At 41.4% G+C, this 15,080-nt stretch overlaps 2 protein-coding genes across 2 annotated transcripts; both read right to left on the reverse strand.

Moving 5' to 3' along the window:
* Positions 1-2,583: 2,583 nt before the first annotated feature.
* On the reverse strand, positions 2,584-10,660 carry tktb (transketolase b). The gene is made up of 14 exons (XM_061074139.1): positions 10,410-10,660; positions 7,685-7,802; positions 7,491-7,604; positions 7,277-7,374; positions 6,551-6,742; positions 6,005-6,132; positions 5,718-5,914; positions 5,243-5,407; positions 4,606-4,762; positions 4,392-4,522; positions 4,221-4,304; positions 4,005-4,101; positions 3,730-3,849; positions 2,584-3,479 (listed from the first exon to the last, which is right to left on the reverse strand). Exons 1-14 carry the CDS (start codon positions 10,514-10,516, stop codon positions 3,307-3,309), a joined length of 1,881 nt encoding a protein of 626 aa, XP_060930122.1. The 5' UTR covers positions 10,517-10,660; the 3' UTR covers positions 2,584-3,306.
* Positions 10,661-11,877: 1,217 nt separating this feature from the next.
* Positions 11,878-14,245, reverse strand: LOC133005009 (leucine-rich repeat-containing protein 23-like). Its single transcript, XM_061074598.1, has 8 exons — positions 14,177-14,245; positions 13,396-13,505; positions 13,153-13,273; positions 12,915-13,056; positions 12,574-12,704; positions 12,342-12,478; positions 11,998-12,202; positions 11,878-11,898 (listed from the first exon to the last, which is right to left on the reverse strand). Exons 1-8 carry the CDS (start codon positions 14,243-14,245, stop codon positions 11,878-11,880), a joined length of 936 nt encoding a protein of 311 aa, XP_060930581.1.
* Positions 14,246-15,080: the final 835 nt, after the last annotated feature.

The following is a 15,080-nucleotide window of genomic DNA, read 5'->3' on the forward strand; positions in this document are numbered from 1 at the left end:
GAATATCCAGGCCGAGTTGTACAAAAAAAATAAACCCTCACATTGTTAATAAGGGCCCTGGTCCATCGCACCATGATATACACAGACCCGCCCTGCTCCTCCTCGTCTCCTCGACCTTTCATAACTGTCTGCTAACACCGGGTGGAAAGACAGAGGTTTGTGGAGGAGATAAGAGACGAACAAGATAAAAACAGTAACACAGTAACTTTCATACACATGCGATAGGTTCCAGTCGGACGCTGTCCTGTAGTTTGACAGATGAATTCACGATCTTCTGTCTGTTTTGTGTTTGTCTCCTCACTGAATCAGACTGGGATCGTAGCAGACTGCTCTGATCTTTGACCTTTTACGACACGAGACAGTGCAGGTTGGAGTCAACCTTGTTTGGCTAAGCTCCACTAGCATGTATGTACGAAATCAAACACGACCTCTGTGGACATAGACAATGAGCCTTCACAGTGTGTTCACATTCTGAACACACATACTGTACATAGATTGTCTAGTACTCCGGAGTGTGTGTGCATCTTCACATTCGACGCTCGAGCCAAGCAGGTGCCACTGGCTGAGTGTTGAGCCAAAGTGGAATTTTCACTGTGGGCTGAAACCTGCTGACAGACATTATTTGCTCAGTAACCACACTCACATGCACTAAATCGGTTGACATGTATATGAATGCTGCTATATCCCAGACAACCTGAAAGACCAGATTAATTTATAGATCTGAACTATACATCAGCCCTTGGCCGTGAAACAGGGTTTTATATTTCTGTATCTGGAGATCAGCTGTTGAGACGGAGACGGGAGCAGAACCCAGACATGTTCCAAATGGCACATCGGACAACTTAGCACTCAACACTGAAACTCTCGGGTCCCCGTGTAGTCTTCCAAGGTAAATAGCGAAGACCATACATTTAAATCTTGACATGAACATGCAGTAACCCACTAACCACATTCAACCTCATCCGAAACCTCAGTCAGACAACACCCTGGTTGAACGGTTTCCACTGCAGAGTGGTACTCAAGTGTAAAATATCAAAAAAAATACAGAAACAGCTCTCAAACAAAAGACGTATAAAAATAATTGAGGGAAGTGTTTATAAGACAAAACAGGAAAATTGTATTTGGTAAGACTTTTGGTAAAACAAAATGATCAGATACCTCCACCAATGCCCAACAGCCTCCTATAGGAGCCACATTTAAATTCACCAGATGCAGATTATTATTGGGATCTGTACCAAACTCCACGAATGCTTAGATACCAGTCTTCTTAACGTGCTTGAGTTGTTTTTATTTTATCAAGATCCATGAATTAGTGTTTGAGAAATCAAAAATGTTGGAAAACTCACAATGCTGAACTTCAGCATTGTGAGTTTTCCAACTCACAATGTTGGAAAGAAAAGAGAAGAAAGAATCTGGATACTGCCAATGATCCGGAGCCACACAAACTATGGGTTCTCCCCTGAGCCATACTATGTTCTCCCCTGAGCAACCTTCAACCAAGTCTCGTGGTGATTGGTCGAGTAAATTTAGCAAAATCCCGCTAACAGATAAACAATCCAACCAACAAACAAACAAACAGAAGTGAAAATATAAGCTCCCTGGTTGAGATAAAAAATACAACGCTCCAATATAACAATTGCCCAGTAAAAGATATATCTTGAAAGACACAAAGTGAACATTTCAAGCATTAATATAAAACACAAATTTACTTATGTTCACACTAGCAATTGAAAAACAAATCCAGATCAGGTTGATGGAAACGCCTTCGGTAATAAACCAAACTAAAAGTAAAAATTTGAAATGAACAATTAATTTATTAATATCACCAAAGTAATTACGTTTCATCCATGAGGGGAACATGACAATTTATACAACATTGTCAAAACCTCAACCAAAGAGCAAAATGTTTCATAAATGGTGACCCTAAGGGGAAGCTTTAGATTTATCCTACAGGTACAATTAATGCCACACATTACATAAGTCTATAATGCTAATTCTTTGAGGGTCGCAGGAGCAAATCCCAGCAGAGATATACACTACCCTTCAAAAATGTAGGGTCACCAAGACAATTTTGTGTTTTTTTTCATGAAAACTCACTTTTATTTATCAAATGAGTTGCAAAATGAATAGAAAATAGTCAAGACATTGACAGTTAGAAATAATGATTTTTATTTGAAATATTAATTTTGTTCTTTAAACTTTGCTTTCGTCGAAAACAGTGCTTTTCTTTGAAAAATAAGGAAGTTTCTAAATAACCCCAAACTTTTGAACGGTAGTGTAAGTGAGAGGAGAGAGTACAACCTGAAAAGTCCCCGGTGCATCAGTGAGCCAATAAACAGAATCAACTAGTCTATAATAAACTTCTGAATGGTTTTGGATGGTGGGATGAAGCCGAGTGTTGCCTCCATGTCAGCGTGTTCACTCCAAACAGAAAGATCCTGGTCGAACTGGAATCAGAACCAGGGACCTTCACTGACCTGAGGCGACAGTGCTGACCACCGCAACACCATTAATGTCTGCACAAAATATTCTGATAATCCCTGAAATGCTTGTGGAGGTATTAAAAAGGACAAACACATTAGGCATAATGATATTATTTTTTTATTCAGCACATCACAGCAATCACACAATGACAGGTGAAATGCAAGTAACATTGTGCAATGCCTGTGTGGTCAGGAACCATGAGAATAAGAAGAGTTCATTAGTAAACTGGTTTGATTTCTCACACTCTGGGTCTTTGAAGCACAAATATGGACCCAAGCTTTTTGACTGAGCATTTATGACTGGGACTAAATACTGAAAGTTATCTCGTACATTAGATTTATGAGTTAGTAACAGTGCTTCTTAGAAATAGACGGTCAAGAAGGGAAGTGAGAAATCACAAGAAATGGGACTTAAGGAATGTGTTAAGAAATAATTGGAACGCAAAAGAAGTTGTAGTCCGAGGAAGGTTCAGAACATAGACAGGCAGCTGGCATGACGGGATATTAAATTGAGTTGTCAACTTGTCCGAGCTACGTCCATGACACCATTTGAAAACAAGATATGAGAAAGGAACCCTTTACGATGGAAGAACGGAACTCATCTGGGAAGGAGTAACTGAACAGTGCATGATTAATGTTATTAACACCAGACTTCACTCTAATCCCTCTCACCTCTATAGCTGTGTTAATAATAATTCACTGCATTTGAGTCAAAGCCGCGAGCAGAGATGGTCTTCACGTGATCATGCCAGAGAGCTCTTAAGCTTGGCAGAAAGTTGGGTGAGGGTAAACAGAGAAACACGTGCGAGATCGGGAACAGTCCTTAGTTGGCAAAGGTCTGACGCACGGCTTTAGCGATGTGCTTGGCGCTGATGCCGAAGATGTCCAGCAGCTCGTTGGGCTTTCCGCTGCGGGGAACACCGGTCACTGCCAGTCGGTTCACAATGATGCCGGGCTCTGCACCGACAGCTGACAGGACCGCTTCTCCGAGACCACCTACACAGAGGAGACAAGACCGGAGAGATGGAGGTTTTCTGAATATGTTGTAGCTGCAGGTAGCTTGAGTGCAAAACCGTTCAAGAATATTTTAAAATCCCACCAATGAGGGACCAGCCAGTCCCAGTTAGCTTTATAATCATAGCCCCCTGATATATTCTTTGCAAGAAAGAAAACCTGTAAATTATCAAACAGGTGTAGAACTTGGTAACGCATCAGGAAGACAAAGCAGAGCAGAAAAACAACCCACCCTCTTTGTAGTGGTCCTCCACAGTGATGATTTGTCCCCCCGTGGCTCTGGCACTAGTCAGAATGGTTTGGGCATCCAGGGGCTTGATGGTGAACGGGTCAATCACTCTGATGTTCTTTCCTAGAGGAATTGAATAGAAATATGTTATTTTTATTAGGCCACAACAGCTAAATGAGTGACTGATGACCTGATCCCATGAATTGAACACTGGAATTGTAGATGGTTGTTTAAGACCAATTCCTGAATTTAGCCACTAGAGGGCAACGCAGGTTTACCTTCACTGGCCAACATATCAGCAGCAGCAAGGGCCTCATGGAGAGTAATACCAGCTCCGATTACAGTCACCCGATCATTGTCAGACTGGCGCACCACCTGGTTTAATACAGACATTTATTTATGTTGCAGTTCTTCTGGCTTCCGTTCCATTCTCTTTTGATGCCAATAATCGACACAAGAATTGATGTGTGTAAAATCATGGTAGTGATCATTACCTTGGCTACACCCACTTCAAACTTCTCATCTGGAGAGTAAATCACTGCAGTTTCTGGTCTGCTGGTACGGATGAAACACATGCCCTGAAAATATAGAGCGATGCGTTACAAGATAATGTCACGTGGAGAAGGCTTACCGGACAAGCTTTAATAAGTGGCTGCTCCACCAACCTTTGTGTTGGCTGCTAGCTCGACTGCCCTCTCTGTGGACACTGCATCGCTGGGGTAAAACACAGTGCATGTTGGGATGGCACGGAACATGGCCAAGTCCTCCAGAGCCATCTGGGAAGGACCATCCTCACCTTAAGGAGAAAATGAGATCAGTCAGTGATGGGGTGCAAACTCAGCGCTTCCCAATAAGTGACCGCCTCAGAGGAAAGCTCACCGATGGAGACTCCACAGTGGGATCCTACCAGGTTGACGTTGGTCTGGGAGATGGCTCCCATACGGATCTGGTCATAAGCTCTGGACAGGAAAGCCGAGAATGTGCTTGCGAATGCGACCGTGCGGTCACGGGTGGCACAGCCGATGGCCACTCCTACCTACACCAGCAATTATGATCAATAACTGGTTAGTTTTGATGGCAGTGGATGGGATTAAGCAGAGGTTAAGTGTGGAGGCTCAAGTAAACTGGTCACAGGTGACGAGCAGTAGAGACAATCTGGGATTATCAGGCTAGAGAATGAATAGTAACAGATTAGACCAATTTGGATCAGATTACAGTGGTTAAGAGTGTAGGTTGAGCCAACAAGAGTCTTTTATAACCGTTGTGACACTTGACAGGCCAGCGCAGGTAAATAGACCTCAGTACAAAACACTTCCAACTGTATTTGAACATTATGGAGATTTACAAGAACTCTGAATTCCCTTTTTTCATGTTGAATTTTGCATCTGAAAGATCCTCCACAGCCCCCCTGTGGCTCGGGCACTAGCCAGAATGGTTTGGGCATCCAGGGGCCCTTGCTGCCTCTTTAAGAGCATTAAAAAAAAGAATCACTCTAGAGGACTAAATTACTACGTACCATATTCTGTTCAGCGATGAAACACTCGATGTAGCGGTCGGGGAAGGCCTTCTTGAAGGTCTCGGAGAAGGTGGAGTTCTTGGTGTCCCCATCCAGAGCTATCACTCTCTTACTGGCCTCGCCCATCTTGGCCAGCGCAACGCCGTATGCTTTTCTTGTTGCCATCTGAGAAAGGAGAGGAAATGGGTGTTAAGCGATTTAAAAGGTTAACACATCAAAATATTATTTTGCAGGTGTTGAATCAATATCAGGTAAAAATTATGATTCTTAGGGAAAAGAATTGACACCTGTACTGAGAAATTAGTGCATAAAAATAACTGATACAATAAATTAAAAAAAGTAATTGAGATAATAGATACAAAGGAGTTGTAGATTTTGCAAAAATAGAAAGAAAAGAGCTAGAGTTCTATGCCACAGCATCATAGAGTGAAGAAATATTATTCTAAATAAGGTCAATAGCTTCAAGTTGAAGTACCTTGTCTCCCTTCTTGTAGGCTGGGGGGGAGGGCAGAGAGATGTTGCTCAGGTCTGCAGGTGCCGTGTCCTCATTGGGCAGTTCAGGGCAAAGGGTCTTGTTGGGGACCTGGATCTGAGACCGCAACTCTTTCAGGAGGCCATCGACTTTGTCCTTAGGGATGGGCTTTCCATGCCAGTTATCAAGATCCTCGATATCTACAGCCAAAGGGATGAAGATAATAAATCACATTCAAAGAACTGCAGAAAATACTTGATTAATATTCACCATATGAACTGTTTCCTTACTTTTGAGTCCTTTTCCCTTGAAGGTCTTGGCGACAATGCAGGTGGGTTTGCCCTTGACCTGCTTAGCCTGCCAGAGAGCTTTGCACAGTTCCTCCACATCATGTCCATCCACCACATACGTGTTCCACCTGCACAAACATGGCTCAATCTTAACATACCACACATCAAAAATTAAATATTAACCCAAAAGCAAAGGGATGTAGTGCACGTCTAAGCAAACAGGTTAGGCTTAAAAATCATTAACTGAGCTAAGAGGAGCAGAGATAAAAAAGAAAGGTCAATATTTCAATAGAGGGGAAGAGAACGTCCAACAGAATGTGGCCAAATGAAGTCGACCCATGACAGTGGGAAATTACAACATTAAATCCTGGGCAAACAGCTGTAAGAATTTGTGTATAGTGAGGTCTAACGTATTCAAACGTAAAAACATAACAAAAGACTGTTGTTCTGTAATATCAATGTTTCAAAGGTTGATTTGTGCCGAAATATATGAATAATACCAAAAGATATTTGACAAAAGTGGACAAGTGGAAAGTTGGTACTGACCCAAAAGCGTCACAGCGTTTGCGGTAGGTTTCCATGTCGTGCATCAGAGGTGCAGGCTCACTCTGACCCAGCCGGTTGACATCGAGGATGGCCACCAGGTTGTCCAGCTTGTAGTAGGAGGCAAAGGCCATGGCCTCCCACACGGAGCCCTCAGAGCACTCTCCATCTCCCAGCATGCAGTACACACGGTAACTACAACACAATGACAGGGGATCATGACAATATTGCTGTTCTTGAAACACAACTTTCTACACTCCACTTGCACAAAAGTCAAATATTGATCATCACATCCTGCTGCCTTTTATAATCCAGAAAGATTAATCTGTATATTTTCTAATGATCTAAATCAGTCCATCAATTACAATAAAACTCTTGACCCTGTTCCATGCTCCCGCCATGGACGGCCTTAACACAATTACACTACTACTGATTTATCCAGTTAACAGATTATAGTGCATCAGGAACCACTTCAGCCAAGCAGGCTCCTGTCAACTAGTTAAAGCATTACACTTAATTTATTTACATTGACAATGTTGAAGCAACAACTTGACATTTCACATCTAGAGGAAGTCATGTACAGAGAACTTCTGCCCTTCACTATAAACTTAACCCACTATAAAATACATTCTTTTGACCATTTTACACCGAACCAAGTTATTTTTTTAACTGAATTAGGTTCAAGTATTTTAACTTCATCATTCGTCCATAACTTTGCTCCATACGCACCTGGATTTGTCAAAGTATTTGCCAGTGTAGGCCATCCCACAGGCAGCGCCAAGCCCCTGCCCCAGAGAGCCTGTTGCCACATCAACAAAAGCCAGTTTCTGGTGGAAACAAGAACAAGGGAGTAAAAACATTATACAAGATAGATGGTGATGGGGGCATCAATCTCTCTGTTATTCAAGGAAACACGAATATCAGAAGAGAATTATGGACTTACTGGTGTGGGGTGGCCCTCCAGGTCACAGTCAATCTTGCGCAGGTTGAGCAGATCAGACTCCTTCACGTAACCTGCCTCTGCCCAGGCAGCATACAGGATCGGTGCAGCATGGCCCTAGAGATAAGGAGTTGTTTTTAAACACCAACATTACAAAACCTCAAGTACAATGACAATGGATATCTCTACATGCAAACCTTGGAGAGCACAAAGCGGTCGTTGCACTGGTTGCGAGGATCATCTGCTTTGTAGCGCATGGTGTGGAAGAAGAGCACAGACATGAGCTCTGCTGCACTGCAGCATGATGTCGGGTGACTGGGAACAAATAGAAAGAAAACCACTTAGACAGGACAGCAGTTAAAATGCAAACATGCAAGAAGAAAACAAATACCACTCCGTGCACGTTTTGGTACATTCAGGGATCCTTAGACTTTGGTTTCACCCATGAAATATCACCTAGTATTCAAGCAATAAGACACACTGCAAAATTGATTGTAGTCACTCTAGAGAGCTGGATGCAAACTTCCAAACACTGGTTTTGGGACAGCCTCCCATCTAAAAAGCATTAGGAATCACAGTTATGCTAGTAGATTGTTAATTTGCAGCACAATCACCTGAGTTGTGTTACCAAACTTCAGAGGTTTAAAAAAAAAAAGAAGTTAAGACAACTTGTGGCTAAGAAACCGTTAGTTGCTGCACAAAAGTTGTGCAAGTATTGTAATAGACACGTTAAGAAATTCCACATTGACCAACAGCATCTCAGTTTCCCTGTGTGGGTTAGATTTCAAATAGAAACATTTCAACCATGCTGGAAACACACCAGGTTATCTTATTCAAAAAAGGCACACCATGGTCACGGTTACATTTAAGAATTCAACCCAGGGCTCGGTTTACCCCTTGTCCTTTTCTTCAGAGACGACCTGCTGAGAAAAACTGACGTTAATTCATAGAGGCCGTGACAAAAGCAGCCAGGTTCTCTGAGTGTCACGTTGCATATCGGTCAAATAATAAGGAACAACAGGTGAGGAGTGGGCCGTGACGAAACTCAGAGACATCCTTTGTAATGATAGACACAGGAACATCAAGTTTGGAGGCCCAACAGTCTGCACTGAACTTGAGGACGCAACTCGCCCTTTTCATCAAGTGATACAAGGAAGAGACTAAAACTGGTTTATCAACTAACGTTTTGTCACACATTGCAGTTTTGTCATCTGGATTTCTAGGAAGGGTGCAGATATAATCCAACATTGTAATGGTAATTATGTAGACTATGTAAATACAGGTTATTCCAAATATTACTCAAGTACCTGGCCAAGTGATTGTAATATATATATACTTTATACATTCAAAAACATCAAAAGGTTTTGGTCCTGAGTAAAGTATGATAAATTTGCCTTGCCATTTCTTCAAATTCTGAAAGCTGTGAAATAAGGCAAAAAAGAACATAATACAAAAAGCAATCATAAAACACACGTGACATGAAATGTTTCTGTGACAATAACACAAAATCATTGGATAAGCCTGGGTGTAGATATGACTGAACATATAACCGGTAGTCAGTGGTGCTGACTGAGAGGCATTAAAAACAAGTATTTTGGATATTTTCTAAATAAACTGTAGTTTTAGACCTGAATGTGCTGACACAGGAGTTTAAGCCTCGTGGTCCTAACACCACAATACAAGGAAGGTCAAAGGTCAGCCAGAATAACCTGCAGTTCGCAGAAAGCTGTAAATCTCCAACCTGGACAAGGAAACCAAAGAAACTGACTATTTACCAGTTTCAAATATTGTGACACTTACCTCAGTGAATTAACACAGACCATATTTTTCTAAGATAACGATTATATTTTAAGACATTGTCTGTTTATCATTTCAGAAATCCATCTATATTGTTTGTGTGGTCGTTTTGGTTGAAACTAACATGTCTTTGCATATGGATTGCAGGACTTTTACATGTTTCACCCATACAGTCTATGGTTTCAACAGATGGGGGGGTGGGGTGGGGTAGTTACCTCAGTGAGGAGGAAGCAGAGTGAAATAAAAGCTTCAGGGAACTGTCGACTTCCAGGATGAAGCAACGCCACAGGTGCACTTTATACTACTGCTCTCTGTGACACACGCCTCCTGACAGACCAGTGTGTGTCTGTGAGAGAGTTAGTGTGTGTCTGTCTGTGTGTGTGTGTGTGTGTGTGTGTGTGTGTGTGTGTGTGTGTGTGTACTGTATAACTCTTTAAAAAGGCGCCGCTGTAAATTATAACGTCACGCTAAACACGTGCTTCAGCCCATATGGCGTGGTCATGTGATTTCTTATTAGCTTGTAGTAAAAAGGGGGGTGGGGGGGTGGATGCTAATTATCTGCAGCATCTGGTGACTTTACAAGCGACTGTTACAGAAAGCACGAATAATGAAGTTAAAAGAACTACAACAACCAGATACGGAAGCCATTTCTTACACATGCTCAGTGTCTGGAACACACACCCCCCACCCCCACACACTGTACGCTTATGCTAGCGTTAGCCTGAAGTGCAGACTCGAACAAAGTAAACTTATAAACACATTTACAGAAAGCATGAATAATAAAGCCAGGACTACAACACCCAGATATGGACGTGCAGCCGTTTACTTCCCCCTTGTCAGCTTCGGAGACACACCTCCACAGAGTGTTAGCTTGTGCTAGCTTTAGCCTGCACTTTGCACTCATATGAATTGAACATATGCATTGATTTAATGGCTGAATGGAGACATGTTGTGTAACCACTCGCTAGCTCCTGCGCTGCGCCTGCGTACAGGTAATCTGCAGCACGTGTAGCCAGGCCGCTAGCGAGCTCCAGGATCCATTCAACACACAGATAATAAAAATAATTCATAATCCCACAGTTTTCAATAATAACAGCTGGTGCGAGTAACTTCTGCATGACTTACCCGGAGTTGGAGGCGCATGTGGCGTTGATGGAGTGGATCCGCAGCTTGTTGGCGAGGTCCTTCAGCCCCTGCAGGGTCTTCTCGTCTGGTTTGTGGTAGCTAGCCATGTTCTCTGCTTGTTGTTGCTTTTGATTTTTTGATTTCTCTCGGGGAAGTTGATCTCGGGTTATTTGCTTCCTGGTGTCGGTTTTTGCTTCGTCGCTGCGATCGACCCGGTGCACGTAAACCCGAGGAGGAAGGAGAGAGAGCGAGAGAGAGCAGGGGGACTTATGGGTTTTCCGACAGCCACTCCCCCCCACTCCAATCATTGGAGGAAGAGGAGATGGTGCAAGTTAGTGCTTCCTCATCACTTTAATCTCAGAATTCTGACTTTAATCTCAGAATTCTGACTTTAAACTCAGAATTCTGAGAAAAAAGTCTGAATTCTGAGTTTAAACTCAGAACTCACTTATTTTTTCCACAGTGGCCCTAATCCTCTTCCGTACTGACAGTGACCTCAAGCTATTTGTATTATCTGAAAATCGCAGTTTAACTTAGTTTAACTGAGACAACACCGAGTGACACAAGGCACTCATCCTACGTTGGGAAGCACTGGAACAAAAGTCTGTTTGTAGTCTGTATGTCTGTATTTTGTTATATATTTATACTGATGTGCACATTCAAGTCAGAAATAAGGCTGAACTAAATAAAGGGAGAACCACCAATAAATCAGTAGCAAACGCATTGATGATTTGAATGTATGAATGAATAAATCAATAAATGCACCCACAGCGTGGAGACCTGTTGATAATACCACATCAATGATATATAATTATATGTTAATACAATGATAGAAATTCCTCCCAGGGATATTAAATTCTTCATTTACAAGACAAGAAACAAAATGTTTAAATCAGTGAAGTGGGAAGTCGACTTCCTGGTTGTAGCAGCAGTGTGATTATGCTGTGTGGAAATGCCATAGACAACTGAATATGCAACTGTGAGTCAGAAACTCTTCTTATCTGATACAATGTGCACACTCTCTTCTCATTGTTGTACTTGAGAATGGGGATTTTCCACATCTTTCACGTTACTGTCTCTTTAAAGCTGCAGCTGGAACCCTGCCAATAGGGAAGTGGAGGCAGAATATGCCCTCTCATCCTTACTCAGGGAAAGCGATCTGCCTGGAGAGGTTCAAATGGCAACCTATTTATTATTCCTTAGTCACTTGCTTTATACCTTCAGCTGATTACCTGCATTTTTACATGACAATGGATGCAACAGAAATATCCATTTTAACGTTTTATTCTTTCAAATATTGGCTGTAAATATGTGAAAACACGACACAAGCAATTGTAATGTTCACATTTATTAATGATGAATCATATAGTTTGCACAATACTTCACGGCCACAGTCACCCATCCACCTGTCTTTTCAGGAAAGTCAAGGAAGTCAAACACTTCCTCATTTAGGCTTTTGTTGCAAATCTTAGTTATCCGCTTGAAGATCCTGAAAGGTTACAAATGCCATTAGGAAAACCAGAGAAATTAACGTTTTTTTTGGCTTGATAACATCACAAAGAGAAATTAAAAGGTTTTCTAGCTTTACCTTGATGATCTCATGGGCCTCAGCCCTCTCCTCTGGGGTGACAGGTTCTTTGTTAATTTGCTCCAGCAGAGGCGCAAGAACCAGTGCACCTGTTCTGTAGTCTGTGGTTTCCACCAGCGGGTTCTCAGAAATCACCAGAGTGCGCAGGGTTTTTGACACGAGTGAAAGGCCTTTTAGGGTAGTCTCATCTGAGATTGCATTGCCTCTAAGTGAAGAGAGAAATAAATATTGGTATAATCTGGGACAAATCACTTTAATTGGTGGTTTATGAATGAATAATGCATGAACTAGGTCAATGGTGTTACACTGGTGATATCATTGTATCAGGCTGATAAAATGTATACCTGACATTGAGGTATTGAAGACACTTCATGTTGGGGCTGAGACCATCCAGAGATTCCAGTTGGTTGTCTCTCAGATGAAGGGTGGTGAGGTTCTCTAACTTATCCAATCCCTCCAGACGTTTGATTGCATTATGGGCCTGAACAGAGACCAAGGATAGTTGCAGTCAGCAGTTTTCTGGTTATTACATACATACAAGGGCCATTAACCAAGTCACGGTAGGGTTATTATTACCAGATATAATCGTATCAGGTTTGGAAGGTTAATGCCATCAGTGGTTTCAAGGAGATTTCCTCTCAGCTCTAGAGTTACCAGGTTGCCAAAACAGCCCATCTGAAGGCTGTTCATTGTCTTAATAGCGTTACCTGCCAAAGAGATTTCAAAATGCCATGTTACAACCCTTCCAATAATATACATTAGGGAATAGATATTTGATATCTTGCTGGGGAATAAAGAAAGTGTTACACCTAAAACTAAATGATAGTAAAAACACCTTCTGATCCAATAATCAGTTACAGTATCTTATTGTGACCCATAGCATCACCCAAAACAGCACTTCAACTAAAAAAACAAACCTGTAAGATTGAGGGTCCCTAAATAAGGTCCAACTAGGCCACCTAGGGCTGTGAGCTGGTTGGCAGCCACACTCAGCCACTGCAGGTACTTTAAGTGAATGAAAGGACTTCCTTCCAAGCATGCCAAAGCATTATTGTCAACCTGCAGAAGAAGAGATGCATTCAGGATTTACCATCATTAATAGTGAACGATAGTGACAGGCCCAGAAATGTTAGTGTCAAGATGAGAGCTTCTTGCCTTCAGCCAAAGCAGAGCAAACAGAGATGCCAGAGGGGTTAGAACGGTTAGGTGGTTATTGGACAAATCCAGAAAACGAACGTGAATGTAGATGCTTATTGCAGCAATGTCATTCAGTCGTCTGAGGAGAAACACATAAACAAATGGATAAATTGTAAGGAGTCAGAGGAAATACATGACATGTAATTAAAACCACAGGTGAAAATGCAATTTTATTTTGCACGTATCACATAACATCCTTACTTGTCTTTTAAGTTCAGTTTGATAAATGCATGTCCAAGTCCATTTCCTATTCGGCACAGCATAGACAGACCCTCACCTATGGTTTCCCGGGTCAAATTGCTAACCTTCAACTGTTGAACACAGAGTGATGATATCAAAGGACTATATCTGTTCATTATTGTACAAATAATTATAAACCCCATTGTTTGTGTCGATATATGGGGTCAAAGGATGAGCCTGGAGGTTTTTTTTAAGTCAAATCTTAAAAAATCCATAATATGAAGTGCTTTTGCTTGGGTTTAGTGGTAGAATAAGCTTGCAGATGAGGGTTAAAACATTATCTTAACTTGTGGTTTCATGTCTCTGCAGCTTTAGGATCAGTTTCTAGTCCCATTCTTTTAATGTTGCGGGTTAAATGTTGCCTTCCTTACACCACAATCAATCAAATGTTATCTGTGTAGCCCATATACCACCTAAAGATTTTATCCATTTTATTACTTTTGAGGGCAGCTGATGTGGGGATGAAGCCAGGTTAACTTTTTTTTAAAAAAACAACCACTGTATCTGGTGGTGCACTGTTATTTTAAAATGGAGTATGGCTTTAAAGTGACTGATTTTGTCCTTTTATTATTCCTATGCTCTAGAGTTTGTTTGTTTCGTGTGCTACAGGATGCCTTAATTTTACTCGGGATCACTAAGGTATCTATCTATTTCCTAGAGTCCATCTTCAAGTCAGCGTTAACATCCATTTACAAAATGTGTGAAAAGTCAATGCGATTAATTTAATCACTGTTAACTTTACCTTGTCGTCCTCTTCGTCTTCATCACCGTCTAACTCCGATATGAGTGTGTCCTCGTCCACGTCAGACATGCTGATCAACTAGGCTTATTTTCACAAAATACAAATCTTCAGTTCACCCGTATTTACGAGTTTACATTAGCTGACTGAAAATGAACACAACTGTCTAGGTTAGCTAAGCTAGCAGTTCTTTATGTGACCGACTGTGGCGAGTAGCAAATACATCTTACCTCAGTTTGGTGACTTCGCACTACAACTACAACCATTAAAACAGAATTTAACAACAAACAGTGAGTGACGACGACAAGTATCTTGTGTAAACAGTTAACCATTGATAAAGCTAACTAAGGGGTAGCTAACAGGCTAATCATGATCTCTGTATACGCTTGTTGCCATGGAAACTTAACAAGCAGGTGAGTTTATGCGTGTGAGATAATAAAATACATCTCAGTTTAAAAAAACGTGCTCTGCAACATCAAGGTCTGCAACTCAAAATGTTGCATCAGAAACACAAACACCACGAGTTACATCATATTCCTCTTTTTTTGTATCTTGCAAAAACACAATTTGGAAGTCACAAGTTCAAATGTGAAAATGATAAAATAGTTTACTGACTCGCCAGAAGAAGACATCGTAGATTATTAGCATTGATGATGCTAAAATGTTATTCTTGATTATTTTACAGAAGCTTTATGAAACACATGTTAGCATGTTTGAATACACACATAAACTAGGGATGTGAAGCAGCACTGTGCAGGCCTCAGCACATTCACTCTGCTCTGTGTTGCATGCTTCACTTCCTGTGTCCATCAGGCAAGGTGGAATAGCCCATTAATCACACATTATTAGTCCACGCCATCAAGTGAAGACCATGCGGTGAAAATTGTATGTAAATCAAATTAAAGTT

The sequence above is a fragment of the Limanda limanda genome, chromosome 7 (genome assembly GCF_963576545.1).
Source record: "Limanda limanda chromosome 7, fLimLim1.1, whole genome shotgun sequence".
NCBI classification, from domain to species: Eukaryota; Metazoa; Chordata; class Actinopteri; order Pleuronectiformes; family Pleuronectidae; genus Limanda; species Limanda limanda.